Below are 21,482 nucleotides of genomic sequence, written 5' to 3' on the forward strand. Positions count from 1 at the left end.
AGGTGTCCATTGGCTGCTATTTCCATGGCAACCAGGAGTGGCAGTTCCCTGGGCAAATGGGATACAAGTTTCCATGACGATGAAAGAGTGGGAAGAGCCAAGCTGGAGGAGTCCCATCTTCCCCATCATTGGGCTGGCACCCCACCCCCACCCCCACCTCAGGTCAGGAGGGGTGGAGCTGCTCAATACAGTAAAGCAAGAGAGAGCCTGGGGGTGGCGCAGTCCAAGCTGGGTGCCCACCAGTCCAGTCTCAGTCCAAGCGAATCAGTCCCCTCACTCCGGCTCCCCCAGGTCCGAGGTTCCCCCGGTTCAAGTAACACTTCAGTACAGATGAATGTTCAAGTATTGTGCGGGGAGGCAGGTAGGGGGCTGGGGTACCCCTCACCACTCCCCTGGGCCACGCTGAACAGCGGGAAGGCCGGCGGCCCCCACTCCTCGCAATAGCTGCCATTGTCAGTGACGTTCAAGGAGTCAGGGTTGGGGGGGGGAAAGGAACTGAAATCTGGGGAGGGAGTAAGGAGAGGGGTGTGACCCCCTGAGGGGGTGCTACTGCCCCCACACCTGCTCTTTGCCCTCACCCTTCACTCAGCCCTAGCTTTCCCCTGGTTCCCCAAGTCCCCCCCATCTCTGACACTTGGATCCCCAATTGCTCCTCTCGTTTCCCTTTTTGGCCCCACCCCCACCCCCCAACTCCAAGTATCTGGTCTTGGTTCCCTGAACCCTTGGTGGTCTGCTTTCTGCCCCCCTCCCCCAGCCCATCCTCCACCTCCCCCAGCCCCCTGGCTCCCAGTATCCTGTGTGCAGATACCCTTTTCCCATTTCCCTCCCTCAAACTTGCACCTTACCCCCCTCCCACCATCCCTTTGGCTCAGCACCCCCCAGTACCTCTGACCCACTCCCCCCAGGGGATGGACAATGAAGCAGGTGGAAGGGAGAGGGGATGGGAAGGAGAGACCCCCAGAGATATCAGTGCAGGGGGTAGAGAAGGGGGAGGCTGGCTCGAGTCCCTGGGCAGGAATCCCAAGTCATGAGGTGGGTAACCTGGCCTCCTGGCAGGGATAAAATGAAGGCCCGAGGTCCAGGCTCCTGATGAGTCCTGGGGGAGGGTGGGGGGCACCCAACTAGCTGTCCTTGAGAAGTAGCTTCTCCTCTGGGCAGCGGAAGGGGCCAGGAGGCCCAGCGGCTGCCAGCCGGGCACAAGCTTCAGGTGAGAGCTGGCGACAGGAGCGCAGGTCTAGGCGGCGGAGGCGCGGGCAGCGGCGGAACAGCGGGAGGCAGTGGTCCGTGAGGCGGTGGCACCCTGGAGGTGAGGCAGTGGGAGCTGAGACCATGAAGGTGTGTAGGAAGTGGACACTGGCGATGGGGACTTAACACACTAGTGGGATGGACACAGAATACTTACCAGCAAGATTGAGGTGCACCAAGGTCTCGCGGAGTGGGGAAGTGGGGGCTGTGAGTAGGTGGACACTGGGGTCCCCGACGTGGGCGCAGTGGCTCAGGTCCAGGGCACTCAGCTGGGGTGCGTGGCGCAGCAGGAGCCGCAGGGAGGCATCTGTCAGCTCCAGGCCTGCCAGGCGCAGCTCTGCTACGCCCTGCAGCCGCCCACGGCTCTCCGTTTGCCCTGGGCAGGTAGTTAAGAGGTTAGCACTCCTGGCTGTTCCTGTGCCTGCACCGAGGCATCCGGACCAGCTGTCTCCACACTCTGAGTCCTCACCACCCCCTAAACCTGCTCCCACAAGAGAGCCTCCACCTGCTCTTCTCCCAAACACCCCCATAACCGACCTCTTTTAATCTGTCCATTGCTCACATCACCTCCTCAGTGAGACCCTCCATGATTACTCTGTTTGATACGGTAACATTCCACACAGTCCTACCCCTTCCCTGCCATTATGGTTCCCCTTCTCTCAACATGTGACTTATTTTTTCCTCTCTTCCCACTAGAATGTTAATTCCAAAAAGGCAAGAATTCTTCTCTTGCTCTTGCTCTATCCCTAGCAATCGGGACAGAGGTGCTCCATATAGATTCACTCATCCAACAAGTGCTGTCCCTAATGGAACTGCCACCCCAGGCTCCCTCCTACTTCCCTCTCCTTCCATTTGTAACATCACCTGCTGGATCACTTGCTCTCCATTCCCTGGTCACTGCTCTGGGACAACCACCACTCTTGCCTGAACTCCAGCCTCAGCCTCCGCACTCAGTCCAGCCTCTCCTGAGTCATGCCCAAAAACAAGTAGGACGCCATCCCTCCTCTACTAAAAACTCTAAGGGCACTTCCTTAGCTAGAACATTCCAGTTCCTATAAGGTCTCATCCCTGTCTCTTTCTAACTCCCCTCCCACTCTCAAACACTGGGGCCAGATTCCATAGGTGACACTGCCCTTAGACTCTGACCATGGAAATCAATGTTCTGTCCTGGGCTTTGACAGTGTCCCTGGCTTTTAGATTTGAGCTTAGAGACCTCTTCTTCCCTCATCTCCAGGGTAGAAGAGCTCATGTCCCTCGTCTCTACATCCAAAGCATGTGGCATGTGGCCTGCTTTTCTTTGATTGTGTCTACCACATTCCTGCATTACATTTTTGGGGTTTTGAGAGGAGGGGGTAGGGGCAGAGGGAGAAAAAGAATCTTAAGTAGGTTCCCCTGATATCACCTGAGCCACCCAGGCCAAAATCAAGAGTCAAACGCTTAACTGGCTGAGCCACCCAGGTGCCCCTATGTTTTGTTTTGTTTTGTTTTTAAACTAAGTGCCTCTGGTCCACTAGCCACCATTAATTGAGCACTCAGTTTGGGCCAGGCACCAGCTAAGTGGGCCAAGTGGCAACCTACTCCTAGGCCAGCAGCTCTTCTATGTCCCCTGGAGGGCTGCCTAGGATGGTTGCTGGTCCCACCATCAGAGGTTAGGGAATCTAAGGTAGGACCTCAGAGTTTATTTTTCTAACAAGTTCTCCAGTAATGGTGATGCTGCTGGTCTGGACCTTGCTTTAAGAACCACAGCTGTGCGATTACCACTCCTGCTTACAGATGAGAATTCTGAGGCTCCAATCATTAAGCAAGCTATCCAAGGTCACAGGACCGAAGAAACAGAGTAGGACACCAGACCAAACATACCACAATACTATCTGCCTCCCAGGCATGAGCTTAGCCCATAGATAAACTAGATCAGATATCACAAACTCATGAAACTAGCCTATACAAGTATTTTATGGAATCTGAAATTTTTATAGTGCTGAAATTTTTCTTAATGACTAATTTCCATAAAGAAATCTTTTTTTTTTTTTTTTTCATAAAGAAATCTTGATAGAGCTTTTCTCTGAAAAGCTCTAAGATCTGGCACCACTGGGCTATCCCTTGCACCTGAAAATGTCTAGATGGAAACTGGGTTGCAAGATGCTACTCCCTAAAGTCATTCACCAAGCCCCTCCTGTCACCTGCCTGGCCACCTTCATGGGCACTTGACTTGGCAAACTCTGAATTCCACCTCGTTTTTTTCCTTCAAAGAGCTGAGGGCCTTGGAAGGGGATACATCTGCAGATACCCTCAATCTTGGGCCACAGCTAAAAGCCATTAGAGGGAAGCAGAGGAAAGACAGGTCACTTCTGGCCTGGGCAGGGGAAGTGGGCATCTCAAGGATTTCATCAAGGGGCCAGCATTTAGGGTGGCCTTCCAAGGATTTGAATGTGCAAAGAAGTGAGATAAGAGCAGGCCAGGCAGAGGGCAGTGGGGACAAAAGCAGGGAAATAGAAGAACTTTAAGTTTTGCTCCAGGAATGCTGCACAGAGCCAAAGAGCCAAGGTAAGTAAGGATGGTGAGTGTAGAGTCCCAACACTAAATGCAATCTTGGTCTTAAGTGCCTGGAAGGCTCATCTCTGTAAGCTCCTGAGGTAGATCAGGCAGGAGGAATTGGTGTCAGTGTGCCAGCCAACCAGCACTTGCTCACCTCATGGAATCCATGGTTCCTAATGCCCACCCTCACCTCCACCTATATCTTCCTGGCTCAGTCCCATTCCACTAAGAGCAGGCAACAGAGGAGTTCTCCAGCCTAGCTATGCCCATGTGACTTGTAGCTGTCAACCCCTCTGAGCCTCTGGTGCCTTGTCCAGATAGTAAGAATCCTAGATGTTGCTCTATCTCCTTCCAAGGCTGCTGTGAAGGGGACTAGAGTGGAAAGAAGGGCACTGAAAAGTGAGCTGTGAAAACAAGGCTCTGGGCTAAGCACAGTCCCTGCCCTCCCAAAGCTTACGAACTCAGGGAGAAGAAATGGGTTTTCATTAAATCACTTCACAACCATGCAGGGACAGCTGGGAGAAAACTGCTCTCAAAGCTCTAAAGGAACCTTGATCTCAGTGGGAGGAAGGATCATGGAGGGCTTCTAGGAGGAAGTGGCATTTATGCTGAAGCCTGAAGGATGGTTAGATGTTAAATAGACAAAGGACACAAAGGGGGGTAAAACATTCAGACAAAGAGAACTAAGCAAAGGCCCTAGGCTGGAGGGACCCTGGTAAAGAGGCTGAAGAGGCTGAAATGTGGGGATGGCATAGATCAGTGGGAGCCATACCATGCCAGGCCTTACCCAAAAAATATCAGTCTTTATCCAGAGTACTGGGGGGCTATGAGAAAGTTTAGAGCCTAGGAGTGACATGGAGATTTGCCCTTCTGGAAGTTTTCCTGGCATCAGTGTGGAAAATAGACTAGTGGGGGCCAGAGAAGCTGTTGGGAGTATCCCATCTCCTGGCTAGACAAGGAATCCCTAGGCCTCAGCGCTTCTTAACCTGCACCTCCTGTGACCAGCCTATGCTCCAAGCATGCCCCTCTGTCAGTATGGACCTCATGCCCTACGGAGGTGCTGACTCCTGCCTCACACTCCCTGAGACACCCTTGCCCTTTTTAGGACTCCGTTCCAACAGCATCTCCTCAGGCAGGGATTGTCTTACTGTCCCCCCTACCCCTAACCACAGACTCAACCATATCACCCCATAACCTTCTATTTCTGATCCTCTCTTTTCTGCATTATTGGGGTTCTACAGGGTAGGGAATAAGGCTGTTTGAAGTCTCTAGGGCCTTCCACCAGGCCAGGGCCGGAGTATGTGTTCAATAGTAAAAGCTGTCTCTACCTGGCAGGGTACCTGGGCCTGACCCAGGGGTGGAGAGGTAGCTAGCCTCACTTGGGAGAGGACACCACCACCCCTATGCAACTTTCCAAGGCAACTGGCTCTGCATTTCTGCTCCATTCCCTCAGGAAAACCCTTACCTTTCAGTGTAGGGTAAGGGGGGCAGAAGGGCCAAATCTATTCTCAGCCATATTTGTACTGGTCCACACATGAATTTTAAAAGAATGTTAAATTAACTGCTATCATTTAAAATTAAGGATATTTCAGGGAGCCTGGGTGGCTCAGTCAGTTAAGCATCAGCTCAGGTCATGATCTCAAGGTCCTGGGATCAAGCCCCACATCAGGCACCCCACTCAGCAGGGTGTCTGTTTCTCCCTCTGCCTTTCCCCTTGCTCATGCTCACTCACTCTCTCATTCTCCCCTTCTCAAATAGAATAAACAAATAATAAAATAAAATAAAGGATATTACAGAGAAAAATCCACGTGTCTGGCTCTCCTTGACAAATGGAAGGGACTGCCCATACTGGGCCTGCGCTCTTCCATGTCAACTGATGCTGCTCCCTTTGGAGGAAGCTCCCAAGTAAGGCCCACCATACCCTATGACTTTACTCTCATCTGCCATCAGCCATGCTCCTGGCTTATCCCAGAATTCTTCTGTCATTCTCCTATCTTATACCATGTTTCCTCCCATCATCATCTCCCCTCTAGAGGGCAGAAGCTACATCCCCTTCATCCCTGTTCCCTCACAGTTCCTATCACAGGGCCCAATGCACAGCAGGTGAGTAAATGAACAAATGGTGGCCAAGCAAGGCCTTCTAACCAAACTCATGTGTTCTACCCTTTCTTGACATCTCTTAACATTCAGCATGAGTCAGAAGAGACCTTGGAGGCCTCATACCTCCCCCTGACCCTTGCCCAACCCAGTTTACAAATAAGCCACCAGAGGCCACACCTGGTTTGGTGTCTGGCGGAGGCAGCAGCAGCTCGCGGAGCTGTGAGTCTTTAACGTCCTCAATCCAGCGGAGGTCCAGGAGCCGCAGGGCCGGCAGTGGGGCAGAGCCCAGGGCAGAGACAGAGAGCCAGGAGCAGCCGGAGAGCACCAGCTCCTGCAGGCCTGGACAGGGGGTGGGGAGGTCGGGAAGTTGGTGGGGAGGTCAGGACCATCTCCCTCTTTACCCTCTCCTACCTTGCCATCACCCCCTACCTTGCAAACGGTTCAGAAGCCACATGAGCTGCTTCTTGGAGACACCTGTCCAGCTGAGGTCCAGGGCTCGGGGCTGGCGACGAACCACACCACTGAGCATGGGTGGGGTCAGTGACTTTCGCCGGCTCAGGTCCATTCGAGGCCACAGACGCTTGTCATAGCACCTGCCAGCCACAAGAGGGAGACAGAGCCCTTAGCTCTTCAGGAGCCTGCCAAACTCCCTACTTCAAGGGTCCCCCACAGCTCTGCCCTGGCTCACAGAGCCTCAGGCCAAGAGCACTGGATTTGGGGCTCAACTTCATCACTAACTGGATGCGAGACCCCAAGCAGGTCCATTCCTCTCCCTGAGCCTCAGACGCTCTATTTGTAAAATGAAGATAATGATCCAGACTCAGCCTGCCCCACAGGGCTACTGTCAGATCAAATGAGGTCACTGCAGTTCACAGACCTTACAGCTTATAAAGCATTTTGCCAAAGACACAAGCACCCTACACATTGTATTTGATGTAACATCAAAGGGATCTGTCAGCAGCCCCCACAAACCCCCCACCTTGCACTTCTGGAGTTCTCCTTAGCTAAGTTATGGTGACTCGTGGGAATTTCTCATCTACCCTATTAATCTCTGCCGCTGAGCCCTATCTGCCCCATTCTGGTGGCCAGCTGCCCAAGGCCTGACTTACAGCCCTGTTATCTCCTCCCTTGGATTGCTATGTCCCTCCAACTAGAGCACAGTCTCAACAAGGGCAGGTATAGCTTTTCCTCTCTGGTAGCACCAGTGCCTAGCCCATGCCGGGTGCATAGCAGATCATCTACTGCACGTGTTCTGAATGAATGAATGCTGCGAAGCCCATATGAGGTCCCTGAAGCTTCCACTGAGCACTCCCCCACAATATGCTTCGTCTATAGCTTTTCATTTGTTCACTCACTGTTTATGGAAGGCCTGGTAGGGCCGAATCAAAGTTTCAAAGAAACATGAGGCCTACACAAAGTTAAACAGGTTTCCTGATCCCTGACAACTTTGACTGGTCCGCGGTACAGCAAACCAGAGATGGGCTTCCCAAAATTATTTCACCAGGACCCCTTCCCCTCCTCTCCCAAGGTCATCTGTGAACACCCTGTGGCCACTAAAGCTCCTCGAGACTTAGTTTGAAAAGCCTCTTCCAGTTCTCAATGCATGTCCAGAAATTCCCACTGGGCTAGAGGGGCTGTTTCAGAAGCAGCAGAGGTGAGGAAGGCCCAGGAAGCTGTCTCACCTCCCTCCCACCCCTCCCCTCATCCTGAAGGGTTCCCCCTTTGAGAAGCCCTGGGCTGGAGCAGTGCTTACCAACTCCAGTTAGTTGCTATCTCCTTCTCTGCAGAACATGAATTCATCTTTAAATGGATCCCCTCCTTGCACTTAAAACCAGTATTGTTTCGCATAAAAATGTTAACCTTAGAAATATGCACAATAAAAACACACTGGGGCTATTAAATTCTAGGCAGGTGTTGGTGCGGCTTTAGGCTACCACCTGAAGACTATTTTTGTTAAACAGGGAGATAAGTATTAGAGAGGTGTTAAAGATACAATAGCACCCAATGGTGAGACTTCCTTTTCAAAACTAATAGAAGGATTAAGGCATGGTTTTGTGCCACTTGAAACTGCCAGGCATTCTCCATAGAGCCCTGTACAACATTTTAGGGAATCACTGGGGGCACAAACACTAAGGCTTCAATCCCAACAAATCCACTTCTTGTTCTGCCTGCTGCTTCTTACCCCTTCCCTGCCTCTTCTGGCATTCTAGCCTCTCCCTCTCCTGGTTCCTTCCACTCAACCAATTAACATTTGCAAATCTCTCCCATTATAAAACAGAAAAGGAAGGGGTGCCTGGGTGGCTCAGTGGTTGAGGTCTGCCTTTGACTCAGGTCACAATCCCGAGGTCCTGGGATCGAGTTGCATATTGGGCTCCCCATGGGGAGCCTGCTTCTCCCTCTGCCTACATTTCTGTCTCTCATGAATAAATAAACAAAATCCTAAAAAAAACAGAAAAGGAAAAAAACTCAACCTACCCTCAACCCAGCTTCTGTCCCTAGGTCCCGCCCGTTTCCACTTTCCATCCAGTGGAATTGCCCATTCCAATCCAGTCTTGAGTCTCAGTTCAATTGCCACTATCCCACCTTGAAGAAGACCTGGATCTTCCATGGCTAGAAAGGAACTCTTCCCCCTAGGGGCCCACACAGGCACCCCCCACCAAGTGTTTCTGTATCATATTCCACAAAAGCCAGACCAAACCACCTGCCTGCCTATAGACACACATTGCTGCCTGGTGCCAACATATATTAGCACATGTTGTGCTTCTGCCCCAAATGCCAACCAACCCAGAGCTTTCAACACTCAGCTCCAGTGTTTCCTCTTCCAGGAAGTCTCCCATGACTTTTCTTCGCTTGAACTAATTGGTCCCTTTGCCCTTGAACGATTAGGACACTAGGTTTAAGCCTCAGTTGTGGCCAAAAATCCACTCGGGGCCTCCACTGGGCTGTCAGGAAACAAGGGAAATGTAGGCAGTCCACGGTAACTGAAGCAGCAAGGGACAAAACAGTCAATGATAGGAACTGACAGAGAGCTTCCTAGGGAGACCGTAAGGGGAGGGAAGAGAGAGTACATTCCAGATGGGGAAGAACCAGCGTCCAGGCCTAGGACACAGACAGAAAACTCTGAGAAATCCAGGCAGCAGGAACAAAGGGTAATTCATTCCCTTGCCTTAATAATGAAGAAGATGGGGCTGACTATGGCATTAATACCTAGTGTTTATCAAGGGTTTACTATGTGCCAGGTACTGGTCTGTGCATAGCCAGTTAACCTCACAACAGCCCTAGGAGATAAATACTGTTACTATAATCTCCTCTTTCAAATTAAGAGAAATAAGGCCCATGGAGGTCAAGAAACTTGTCCCAGGTCCCACAGCTACTAAGTAGCAGCAAAGCCAGGCTTTAACCCAAGCTGCTCTAGATTGAGAGCCTGAACCATGTCTGGGGAAGAGGCAGGGACAGGACTGCAGAGGAGGCCCAGGGTGGGCACACCAAGTCACAGCAGGCTGTAATGCCAGGCTAGACTGTCATCTAATGCACTCACTAAGGTACTGTATGTGTCCAAATGTCCAAGAGGGCTGTGGGAGTTCACTGTGAAGGTAGCAGGTAACCATGGATTGGTTCTTTCTAAGCTGTGGAATGACTACGGTGAGAAGCAGGAAGAATTCTTAAGAGGCACGGCATGCCCTCATCCAGGGGCACCAGGGCTCGAGTCTGAGTTCCCTAACCCATTCACTTTTTCCTAGACTCCAGCCACCCCAGCTGACTCAGCTGCCTATTAAGCTCACCTCCCAAATTCGAAATTCTGGGCCTAAACCTGTGTTGCAGAGGCCCTTTAGGGATGCAGATGCAGCAGCCCAACTGGTGCCTGTAAGGAGCTCCAGCCAAAACTGGTTCTTGACTTTCAGCTCTCTGGGTTCCTTGAGAACCCACTGTCCTCCTATCCACCCATCTTCAGGCCTTTATTCCCAGATCCACTGGTCCTCACCCTGTGGTCCAGTCCCTTTCTTGTCACCCTCTCTGCTCAGTCCTCCAAACTCCAACCCTTTTTTCTACAACTAACAACTCTGTCCATGCTTCCTCTGCCCACCCCCCTCCCTTCACTCTTGGTATGTTCACTTTGCCTCCCAGTTCCGAGAGAGATAAAAGCCACCAGACAGGAAAGCCTGAAACTTCCTGCTCTCCCACCTACAAATTTCTCTGGCTCCACCCTCACTACCTCTTTCCACACTCCATCCTGATTTCCTCACTTCCATCCATTCATCCATCCATCCATCCATCCATCCATCCCTCCAACAAGTATTGTCTTAGAATCTATTGTATGCCAGGCTCCATCTTAGGAACCTGGGACACAGCAGCAAACAGATTAAGTCCCTGCCTTGGAGCTTATGTCCTTAGCTTCATGAGACTGGGCTTGGTCTCCTACTCCCACGTAGCACACCCAAGGATACCAAGACCTCTTGTAGCAAATCCAACTGCCATTTCTGGTCCTGGGTCTCCCACGACCTCCTGCCAACATCCTAAACTTTATCATTCACTCCTTCCTCGTCTCTCTTCTTCAGGACACCTCTACCATCTCCCTGTCTCTGGTTGCTCTTTCTCTAACTCACAGATACTGACATTTTGTCTTCTCCCTTTCTGGAAGCTGCTACCTATATGGCAAGAACTTCCAAAGCTGGATCTCTTAAGTGTCAGACCTATACACCCATCTGCTGCCCTGCTAGCTCTGACTGGCCCACAGGCCTTTTGGACCAAACATGTCAAATCTGAGCACTTCGCTTTCCTGGTACCTGGTCCTCCTCTGGTGTCCCTGAGCTTGGGGAATGGCACTGCTGCCCACCCAGGCTTACGGGCCAGAAACTCAGCTGAGAGATAACCCGGAACTCTCATAGCCATTTAGTCACCAAATGCCAAGCCATTCTGCTTCTTAAAAAGTTCTCAGCCTGGGCAGCCCTGGTGGCTCAGCGGTTTAGCACCGCCTTCAGCCCAGGACGTGATCCCGGAGACCCGGGATCGAGTCCCATGTCGGGCTCCCTGCATGGAGCCTGCTTCTCCCTCTGCCTGTGTCTCTGCCTCTCTCTTTCTCTCTGTCTTTCATGAATAAATAAATAAAATCTTTAAAAAGAAAAAAAGTTCTCAGCCTGAGTCCCTCCTCTCCTCTACCCCTCCTGCCCCTATGTCTGACAGAGCCTCCTCCCTGTTCCCACCGTAGCTCTGCTCTGCCCTACCTTCACCCCTATTGGAAAAACCACGATTTTACGGAGTGTTTAGTCCCTTTCAGGTACTGTGCTAAGTGCCTTGCAAAAACCACTCATTTAGCCTCACGAGGTATTAGTATGAACCCTAGACCACAGATGAGAAAACAGGCCTTGAAAGGTACAGCTATCTACCCATGGCCATACATCCAGGCAGTACAGGAGTCACAGCAGAGGACACCCACAGCTGGCAGACTCCAGGGCCCAAGCTAGAAATCACTGTGCAAGCCAGCCTCTCTGCTTCGTCCACTTTTGGTCACAAGTCTCTCCTTGAAGTAGAAATCAAGTCCTCTTCAGTTCTGGATCCCATGTGCCAAGCACAGAGCTGGCCTCAAAGAGGTCTCAGCAAACATGCCCTCAACCACTATGTGAGCAGAGGCAGTAATCTCTGGCAATTGCTCTCTTTGCTTCTATATTGCAGGCTGATTGGGAGCTCCTCAAGGGCCCAGACCTATGTTCTGAGGATGTAAAGTCTGTGCTTCCAGCCAATATTTGCAACTGTGAGTGAATAACACTGGCTAAAGCACTGAGTAGTTTCTATTTCCTGGGTACTGTCCTTGGTTCTTTATATATGTTAGCTCACAAAGATGCTATGAAGTAAATGCTTTAGTTCTCCTGGCTTAACAGAGGAAGAAACTGAAGCACAGAGAAGTTAAGAAACTAGCCCAGCAGCCATCAGCTTATCAGGGGAAGAACAAGATTTGCCTCCAGAGCCTGCACTCCCATGCTCTTAGCTCACTAGCCTCCAGAGATCAGAGCGGTGAATAGTGCCCCAGAGTCCCAAGGAAAAAGAGTGGAGTTTGAGTTCAGCCACCAGCGTGTGCTGTGACTTCAGGCGTCCCTCATTCTCTCACAGAGTTGCTATTATGAGGAACAAGTCGGCCAATAATCTACAAAGTGTCCACCAGGATGCCTGCCCCACAGTAAGTGCCTGGGAAAAACCCTGAATGTATTCATTTAATAAAATACTTCTTGGGAACGTACACTGCCCTCATCCCACATCCCACACTGAGGAACATGCAGATAATAAAGACACAGTATCTGCCCCACTCTGACAAGCGATATGAACGGGAGGATGAATAAATGAGTAAAAGTTCATCAACTTGGGGAAGGTCTCTACGTGCTCTGTGAGGAGGACAGGGTACTGTGGCAGTTTGATGGGACTGGGGAGGGATTATGTCGGGGGCAGGATTGAAGAGAAGACCAGGGGCTTCGGAGGATGACCAACATTTCTGAACAAACAGGGTTCAGGAAGCAGTGGGAAGATGAGTGGAAGAGAGGCAGAGGGAGCTTGCAGTGGCTCTGGGGCATAGAGAAGTGATGGGGGGGAGGTCAAGGGCCTCATGTATGGCTATCTCTGAGAAGGCAGGGGCCACCTCCACAGAGAGCTTTCTTATGTGAAAATGGGACCTCTAATAAGACTGTCTTCAGGAGAAGAACTGTGAAAAGCAAATCAGGTGACACATACATAGCATTTAGTGCTATGCTTGACACACACACACTTATAAATGATGGTTATGAAGAGAAAAGGTGCTGGAGCCACAGTGCTTGGATTCAAATTCCTAGTTCTACTATCTCCTCTCCACAACTTTGACCTCAGCTTCATCTTTAAAAGGGAACCTACCCTGACAAAGTTGTTACAAGGGTCAAACGAGCTCAAAGATGTAGTTTGTGCACAACAAATATGGAAGACTTTAACGTGTACGTACTATAGTACTACCAACCTAACACCAAGACCCAGAGAGGTCATAACCTGCTGTTACAGGGCATTCAGCAAATGAGAACCCAGGCCTGTCTAGGCCACTCACCAGCGGCTCCAAGTCCGGCAGACTCGCATGCAAATACACAGCTCTCGGGGCCCGAGGTGCTGGAAGACACGAAGCCAGGCGGCACGGGGCAGAGGGTGGTCGGATCCAGCAGCCAAAGGCAGCGTGTCGGGCTCGGGGCTTCGAGGTGGGGGCCGTACCACGTGCCTCTCCAGCTGTGGGGGCCGGGGCGGTGGGGCGGGGCCCAGGGGCCAGCTGAGGAGGGGCCCCCCACTGCCAGGGCGCACAGCCCGCCGCCCCCCGCGGTTCTCCTTCTCGCCCGAGCCGCCCCGGGCTGGCCGTCGCCCATTCCGGGCCTCGCCAGGGGCCTCATCCTCACTCAGCGATGTGCCTGAAGAGTCAGAGTCGGAATCCGAGTCCGAGGAGGACGAGGAGGTGTCAGGCACCCGCTCCAGCAGCTGGCACATGCGCTTGAAACGCTCTAGCTTCTCCCTCTGTGGTGATGGGGATGGTACTGCCGGGCCCTCAGCAGAGGCCAAAGGCGGCTTTGGTTTCTGCAAGGAGAAAAGGGGAGGCTGTTCTAGGGCCTGACACACACTCTCCCACCTCCCTGCCCTGAGGAGTCAGCAGGGGATGAGCAGCCCAAGAGAGTCCCGAGTTCTAGCCATAGCTCTGCCCCTGAACAATGTGAGGCCTCAGCCACATCATCATGTCCCTCTCTGGACCTCAGTCTCCTTATCTGTCACATGAAGGCACTGATTCAAAGAATTAGAAGCCTTACGGGTTTCAATAGCTTATGAATCTCCAAAGGCAGTCAAATATTGAAAAGAGCTGGAGATAGAGTTTTGAGTATCAGCTTGGCTATCAACTCTCTGTGGGACCTTGGGAAGCCCCGGCCTCATCATCTATAACACGGAACACTGGACTAGATGATTCCACTAGATGTCTGTTCAACAACGTGAGAGTGACAACGACATGAGAGTGACAGAGCACCTCATACTCACGGACTCACATCTTCACAGTGCTCCAATGGAGTGGCAACCTGGGCCACTCTTACACTCAAAGAAACTGAGGTTCAGACAGACTAAATGACTTACCCAAGGTTACAAACTGACCAATGCCAGAAACAGAATTTGAACACAATCAGGCAGACCCTTGCATTTACGTGTCAGTGCAAAGTGACAAGTGAATTCTAACTTTGCTGTGTGACCTTGGGCAAGTCTTTTAACCTCTCTGGGCCTCGTCTTCCTCAAATCTAGGTACATTTCACAGTTCACAAATCTCATTTACTTTCATTAGATGTAAACAGTTCTGTGGAATGGGTGGATAAAGTAGGTAGTATCATCTCCTTCACAGATGAGGAAGCGAGGCTCAGAGCAGCTGACAAGTTGCCAAGACCACACAGGGAGTCAGTGGGCAGGGATTTGAACTCAGTTCTTTTCCCTTTAAGTTTGGAAAGATGACGCAAATGGGTCAGATGATACCCCAAGGGTTCTTGGAAAGTCCTGTGGCCTGGCCCCAACCCACCCCTCCCCCTCCACTCTTCCCAGGGGTCCAGATGCCCAGTGTAGCCAAATGGGGCAGGGGCAGGACAAGGTGAGTAGGAAGGGACAGATCTCTTCTCCAGGGTGGAGGGTGGGGCAAGGAAAGGTGGGAGGGGGAGGGAGGAGGTCCCCGGCACACCTCCCAGTTCTCGGGAGGGAGCCCAGGGTGGCAGGACGAGAAAGCCTGGCTCGGATTCAGAACCCTGGGGGGCAGAAGGCCAGGGCCGCCTGGGTCCGATCCTCGGAGGAGGCAGGCATCTCCACCCACCTTCTTCAGGTGCCTCTCTCGGCCTCCTTTCACCTACCAGAGCAAGAGGGAAATATGGGGAAAGGGAGAGACCCCATTAGCCCCTTACTGTCCACAAAACTAAGATCCATGCTGTCTTCTTCGACTACAAATCCCAGAAGCCCCCATCTCAGGAAGAACTCTGAGCATGCTCACCTTCCAACCAGTGTCTTGACTCACTGAGCATGCTCTCCTCTTCTCTTTCTTCCCCCTCAGGCCCTTTCCAGCCCCTCCTTCCTCTTCTGTAGCAGCTAATTTGAGCATGCTCTTTTCCTCCTACCTGAAGCACCCAAGACTCCCAAACCTTCCCTGCCCAGTGCCAGTTGCCCCTCACCTGTACCTCTCCTCCCCATTGAGCATGCTCCATCCTCCCCCACTCCTATCTCTTGAACTACATCTCCCAACACCCCCTGGGGAACCCACAGAGCGCAGCCTCCCGGGCCCACCCTCCCTAAAAAGGAACTAGACTACTGCTCCCAGAATCCCTTGGGCTGGGCCTCACGAGCATGCTCCCTTGCTCACCTTTTTCCTTGGGGTGGGGGGCTCATTCCCTGCCTCCCTCTCCTTTCTTTTGGGGGGCCCAGGCACGTCCTCTGGGGGGGGCCCAGCAGGTAAGGGGCCCTTGCGCCTGGGTGGGGGTGGTGGAAGCGGCGGCTCCTCCGTCAGCTTCCATCCACTCCCCAGGCTGGCGCCCTCCTCGCCGTTGTCAGCCCTGCGGCGGCCTGGTCCCTCACCTGAATCCTGGGGAGATGGAAGCTGGGGGTGAGGTTCTCTCCAGCTCCCCAATCCACTATCTACCCAGAACCCAGCACCCAGCTCAGCCCCTACCCCTACCTTGCTGGTCCGGCCTTCCTGGGTGCAGCGAGGGCACTCCCAGCAGTTAGGGATCTCCGCATTGATGACACCCTCAGCCTTCCCCATCTGTAGGCAGAGGGCAGGGAGTGCATGTAGGGCGCCAGTAAACCCAGAGGCAGTGCTCCCCAGGGCCATCACCTTCAGACTCCAGGGCCCCCAGGCCCATCACCTTCAGGCAGCCAGGGTGGACGATCTCATTGCAGATTGTACACTCCATGAGGCTCAAACCAAATTTCTCTTCCTCTCCCTCCACTGTGTCCTCCTTCCCAGCCTCCCCACACAAGAGGCACACAGCTGTGTGTGGGAGCACGGGCTGTTGGGGAAGAGGGAGTATTAGGGACCCCGAAAGCAAGCAATAGGGGTGGGGAGACCCTTCCTTCTGGGAAGCCTGGCCAGCCACTGGATGAGGTTCAGAACCCATGGGTCAAACTAGGTCAAATCTTGAATTTGTTCCTTTTTGGCAGTATGACCTTGAGCAAGTGATTTAACCTTCTCTTGTCTGTTTGTGCATCTGTAAAATGGGGCTAGGCATTTTTCTTTGCAAAACCTTTGGAAGAATGAGATCATGCTCCAGAGACACTGGATACATAGTTGTTATCACTGTTGAAAATGTTGCAGCTGGAATCAGAGTCTGTGTGTGTGACCCTGAAACTGTAGCTGGCTTTGGGGAAGGATAAAAACCACAGCAAACAGGACAATACTGTTGAGAGAGAGAGCACTGCAGGGCATGTGGCCGCAGCTCTGGGTGATTCTGAGTTTAAACAGGGGGCAGCCCAAGGGTTGCACCGGACCCTACAATGAATCAGGTTTTGGCAAGACTCCTGGGAACACTAAAGGCAGCTGGCTGGTCCTAGGGGGGAGAGCAGCCCTCAGACAATTGGATTTGGGGGAGGGCAGGGTAATAGAGAATCATCTGAAGGATGCTGACAGTGGGGAGACAGACCCAAGGATAAAGGAGGTAGGGCAAAGAGGAACAGGAAAGTGAAGCAAGGGTTGAGGGACAAAGGGAGAGAAGAGGGGGGCTGTGGGGTACCGAGGTAGCAGAGGGGCTAGAGGGAAAGGGGCCACATTCTGGAGCCCTGCAGAGCTCAATGGAAGAAACTCCTGTTCTCCGATACCTACTGTGTGCTGGGCACACTGACATCCGTGCTATTGCTGAATCTTTACAACTCAGCAAAGAAAATGTTTCACAGAAAAGGTACCTCAAGGTTCAAAATGTTTGTTCAAGGTCACACAAAGGGTAAGCCTGGCCTCAAATCCAAGACCACTCTGGCAGGTGAAGATGAGGCCAAAGAAGGCTAAGATCTGTTCACTTGGGCCAGCTCTGGAAGTGGGCCCCTGTGTACAGATTCCTCTAAGGAACAGTACGAGACAGGCAAGCTCTCTAGGAGTCTGTGCCTCTGACGCTGGGAAAAACACAAAAGCAAGCACTACATTAGATACTTCTGGATGCCTTCACATTGGCCCCAGCTTGGAAATGGAGGCAAAAATGGGTCTGGAGAACATCTGAACAAAACACTGAATGAACGCGTGAACAAACAGCAACTCTACAGTGTGTGCTAGGAAGCAGCCACCCCAGAAGGACACCCAAAGCCCCAATGTATCCGATGCACTGGGGGCAGAACTCACGGCAGTGCACTGCCGGAGCAGGCACGACTGCTTCATGCGCCCGGGCCCCCCGAACTTCTTCATGTCTCGGCAGAAGTGGCAGTCCCCGCACTCAGTTCGCACACAGGCCCGGCAGCGGCGGCAGCGGGTTCGGCGTCGGCGCGCTCCGGCCCCCGGCCCTCGGCTGCTCGACGACATTGGGGGCGTCAGCAACGCCGAGGGCTGTGGGTGAATGGTGGCAGGGTCAGGTGGGCCCACTGAGGCCCCAGCCTGGGAAACTCCTGGCAGCTCCCCCCATTCCTAGGCAGCCGGAGCTTGCTCTCCTGAGGGAGGCAGGGAACAAGGAGATCATCCCTGGGTGGAGAGGGTTGGGTGGGTGGGGGGGCACCAGTCCCTCTACTCAAAGCCTCTCTCTCCCAAAGCAGCTCACCTGGCTCCTCAGGAGAACTGGCTTCCAGACCTCACCCTTTTTACTCTAACACTTGCTCAGCAGCCCCTTGCCTAGCCCAGGGAGGAGGAAGGGAATGGGGCCCCTGCACTGACATTCCTACACCAAAGTTCCTTGGAAATCCAGGGCTCCTTGTCTGTGCAGTTACCTTAGAGAGGCCCCACTCTTCCCCCGTTACCCAAATCTACTACACCTCATGCATTTCCCAACCTAAAATTCCCCAGACTTACCTCTCTCCAAGATACCCAAATTCCCGAGTAGAAGCTCCAGACCTTTCTTCCTCCCTCCTTTCTCACTCTCACACACAACTACCACCCAATCTCTCTTCCCCCAAAACCCATACGTTGTCAACAGATCCAATGGGATGCTTGCCCTCCCCCATCCCTAGGGCTCTGAAACACCCCCCCCCCATGCTGCTTCAGAGCCCCTCCTCAGTTCAAGATCTCAACTGCTTGTTCCCCACAGAGCTCCTTCTGCCCCAAGACACCCTCCTCTTGGATCTCTCAGGTCAGCCTGGGCAATCTCCCAGATTCCCTGGGATTCTAGAATCCACCCTGACATCTCCACAGAACTCAGTCCTACATGTCTTCCCCCCCACCCCCAAGCTTCCCAAGCTACTTTCCATCCCTAATTGTCTAGAATCCCTCGGGCTCCCCTTCCCATGGAAACCAGATCCTCCAAGATCCCATACAGACTCAGCAGGCCTGGAGGGGTCTCTTCGTGGCCAGAGTCTTACCCTAGCTTCCCCCTTTCCAGGGACTTCCAGCCCCATCCATGGGGGGAAGGGGCCCTCCAGCGCTCCAGGGGAGGGGCCTGGAGGGCGGCGACTGCAGGCGGGGATGGGGGTCTGCAAGGGGAAGCAGGGTCTAGGAAGGAAGGCCAGTTCCCCAGGGTTGAGAGGTAACAGGAAGGAGGGCTGGAGATGAGGAGTTTGGAGCAAGGAGAGGGCGAGGCTGGGGGCGGGGAAGGTAGAGAGAGGCCGGGCTGAGGATGAATGGGAGTGGGAGCTGCCCAGGTCTGGGGGTGAGGAGGAGCCGCATGAACCCACCTCACACGTGTCCCGGGAGCCATCTCTCCCTTCTCGGCAGCTCCCGGCGGGTCGGCGGCCATCGGCGGCGGGGGGGCCGGGCGGCGCGGGGCGCGGAACGCTCAGAACGCCGGGGTCCACGGCCCCCCGAGGGCGCTCGGCCCCTCCCTCCGGCGGAGGCCGGGACGGCGGCGAGTGGAGATGGGGGGCGCCGGGGGCGAGGCCCTCCCACGGGCTGCGGCGCGGCCCTTCCAGGGGGAGGTCCTGCTCTGGGGGGCTCAGTCCCTCAGCCCCCCCAGGCCAACGGGGGCTCCTCGGGCGCAGGGTGCTCAGCTTCTGCCCGGGCCCCACTCAGTCCGGGGTCCGAGTCACAGCTCCCCTCCCCCCACTCCGCCTCTCCCCAGCGCCCCCGGCCCTTTAACTGGCCCCTTCCCGGCCCCCACTGCCCAGGGGTCCAGGGCCAGGCCTGGGCCCCCCACAGTTTCCGGGGTTCAAGCCCCGCCCACCGCCGGTTCCCGGGGAGGGGGGGGTCCCTGTAACCTGCCCCCCTCCCCTGGGCCCGCCCCTAGACTGCGGCCCCCTGCCCTAGGGCTACGGGGCGAGTGGAGGGGGGTGAAGGAAGCTGCTCCGGCCCCGCCCCCCCAGCCTGCGCGCGCCCCCGCCCTCTTCCCCCTCCCCCCCAGCGCGCGACCCTCCAGAGATAGGGATTTAAATAAAATTTGAATAAATCCCCTTCCTCAAGCCGGAGGGTGGAAGGAAAGGATGGAAGGGGGCAGGGAAAGGGGGAGGGGGCAATTGGGGTGCCTCAGCCCCCCTGGTCCCCCGGCCCCGCGCTGCTTCGGCCCGGGGCCCTGGCCGCCTCTCTCATCCCTCCTGAGCTCCTTCCTCCTTCCTCCTCTCTTCCCCCACCCCTCCCTCCTCCTTCCCTCCTCCTCCTCCTCTTTACTCCCTCCTTCTCCCAGAGGAACCCCGCCCCCTGCCCCCTCCTTTCCCCACCACCTCCACTTTCCAGGACGAACACGCGCAGGGCACGACGGAAATCGTAGTCCTGCGGCCGCCGGGGATACCGTGGGAACAATGGGATGCTGGGGCCAGCGGGGACTACAAACAAGATGGCGGAGGGCGTGCCAAGCCTGGAGCCAAGGATGCCGGGAGTTATAGTCCGGTTGCCCCGAGGCTCCCCGTTGCAGACGATAGAGAAGGAGCGGGAACGATGACTACAAACAAGATGGCCTTCTCCCCGGACCCGACCTCCTTCCCAGGCACTCACACGCCCTCCTATCCACAACCCTCCGCGTGTGTGGTACCTGACGGGAGTCGCAGTCCATCTGCTGCCTTCCCGCTGCCATTTCTACTGGTCGGGAACAATGGAAAGGTGAAAAGGAACGAGGACTACAAGCAAGATGGCGGAAGAGGGGCGTACACCTAATAGTCGGTCTTATGAGGTGCGATGGGAATAGTAGTTTTCTAGCCTTCTAGTGTGCCTTAAGAATGGCGGAACCACGAGAATAAGGAGACTACCATAAAGATGGCAGGGTACCTGGCCTCTCCCCGTCGCCTCATTCTACTCCCTTGGGCACCTCGCCCGCCTGTAACATCGAAATCCCCCTCCCGGTGGCGCAGAGCCTGACGGGAGTTGCAGTCTTCCCAGCTCCGCTCTATTATCTTTGGTGGAGACAATGGAAGGGGAAAGGGGCGGGGACAACCAGCAAAAATGGCGGCCGAAGGGAAGGGGAGGCGGCGATCTGGGATTTGTAGTCCACGCACTAGGGCCGCTCCCTTGGGAAAACGGGGGGTAAGGACTACAATAATGATGGCGGCCCATCACTTGCTCTCTGCGGCAGTGCCTGCTGGGGGACGTAGTCCCTTCATTAGCTCGCCAGAGAAAAGACGTTGGGCTGTTGAAATGTGCATCACCGCGGACACGGCAAATTGCGAGCCTACGGGAAGCGAGAGTCTCTTTCCTCCTCTCCCCACCACCTCTTTCTGAACGACCTGCCGGGAATTGTAGTCCCACGCCTTCACTCGCTAGTGGAGAGGGAGAATTTATGTCACCAGTGGGGTTCAATGCGGGTGAGGGAGAAAGACGTCCAGGAGATCTAAGGAATATATATAATGCCCGCCCCCGCGTGTAGCAAGGATTTCATATTTGAGGGCCAGGCTCTTAAAGGAGAGCAACAGTAATCAGTATTGTCGCGACAAGGGAGGCGTGGTTCTCCCCGAAAGTACCATCACGCTCCTATCCCTGGGCGCTCACACCCGACGCTTGTTCCCCCAAACCTCATGGAATCGGTACCTTCCAGGTCGTGAGGACTCCAGGGAAGAGGCTCTGAAGTCACACAAAATCCCCTACCCTCCTCGGGAAGTCACCAAACCTCGATTTTCTCATCTGAAAAATGGGGATAAGGATACCTACCTCCAAGTAGATTTAGGTGTGTTAGGACAGTGTTCACGAAAGTGCCCAGTTCAGGGCCTGACACAGGGCACGTGTTGGTAGTTCCTTTTTCGAGTTCCCTTCCTGCCCAGCTCTTCTGGGATCCCAGGAATCCATCACGCCGGAAGGGGTTAGCTCCTGTGAGAAGAAAACTGTGGCAGGCAATCTACCCCCATCTTGAACCGCACCCCCTCCCCCGCCCTCCCCTCGCATCTGGGTCCTCCAGCGTCCACTACCGAGCACTGCTCCCAGGGGGCGCCCATTCTCCATTTGACTGAGGTCCTGAAGCCCGGTCAGATTCCTCAGCCTGAAGTTGTAGGTTCTGCGTACTGCCCAGCCAGGCTTGGAGGCATCCCTCCAGACATCTCAGCTGCCAAAGCAAATG

At 54.1% G+C, this 21,482-nt stretch overlaps 1 protein-coding gene across 8 annotated transcripts; it reads right to left on the bottom strand.

Annotated features, from left to right (window-relative positions):
• Window positions 1–325: 325 nt before the first annotated feature.
• FBXL19 (F-box and leucine rich repeat protein 19) lies at window positions 326–21,263 on the bottom strand. 8 transcript variants are annotated; one of them, XM_035718384.2, is made up of 11 exons: window positions 21,080–21,263; window positions 17,210–17,410; window positions 15,750–15,893; window positions 15,560–15,646; window positions 15,248–15,466; window positions 14,579–14,740; window positions 12,938–13,449; window positions 6,310–6,473; window positions 6,058–6,219; window positions 1,403–1,621; window positions 326–1,300 (listed from the first exon to the last, which is right to left on the bottom strand). In XM_035718384.2, the coding sequence occupies exons 2-11, from the start codon at window positions 17,384–17,386 to the stop codon at window positions 1,122–1,124; spliced, it is 2,025 nt and encodes a 674-aa protein (XP_035574277.1). In that variant the 5' UTR covers window positions 17,387–17,410; window positions 21,080–21,263; the 3' UTR covers window positions 326–1,121. The 8 variants fall into 8 exon arrangements, with proteins under 8 accessions (XP_035574277.1, XP_035574278.1, XP_035574274.1 ...); XM_035718385.2 differs by lacking the exon at window positions 21,080–21,263 and adding an exon at window positions 19,971–20,962 and having other exon boundaries at window positions 14,708–14,740; XM_035718381.2 differs by lacking the exon at window positions 21,080–21,263 and adding an exon at window positions 19,971–20,955.
• Between the last annotated feature and the right edge of the window lie 219 nt (window positions 21,264–21,482).

Source organism: Canis lupus, chromosome 6 (assembly GCF_003254725.2).
Source record: "Canis lupus dingo isolate Sandy chromosome 6, ASM325472v2, whole genome shotgun sequence".
NCBI classification, from domain to species: Eukaryota; Metazoa; Chordata; class Mammalia; order Carnivora; family Canidae; genus Canis; species Canis lupus.

Excerpts from the sequence above, each read along its gene's own strand:
- FBXL19 (XM_035718381.2), bottom strand. The coding sequence starts at position 20,012 with ATGGCAGCGGGAAGGCAGCAGATGGACTGCGACTCCCGTCAG. Across the intron at positions 13,450-14,578 it reads TCCCTCCCGAGAACTGGGAG|AAACCAAAGCCGCCTTTGGC; the intron begins GTGTGCCGGGGA and ends TTCTCCTTGCAG. Across the intron at positions 6,474-12,937 it reads TGCCGGACTTGGAGCCGCTG|GTGCTATGACAAGCGTCTGT; the intron begins GTGAGTGGCCTA and ends TGTGGCTGGCAG.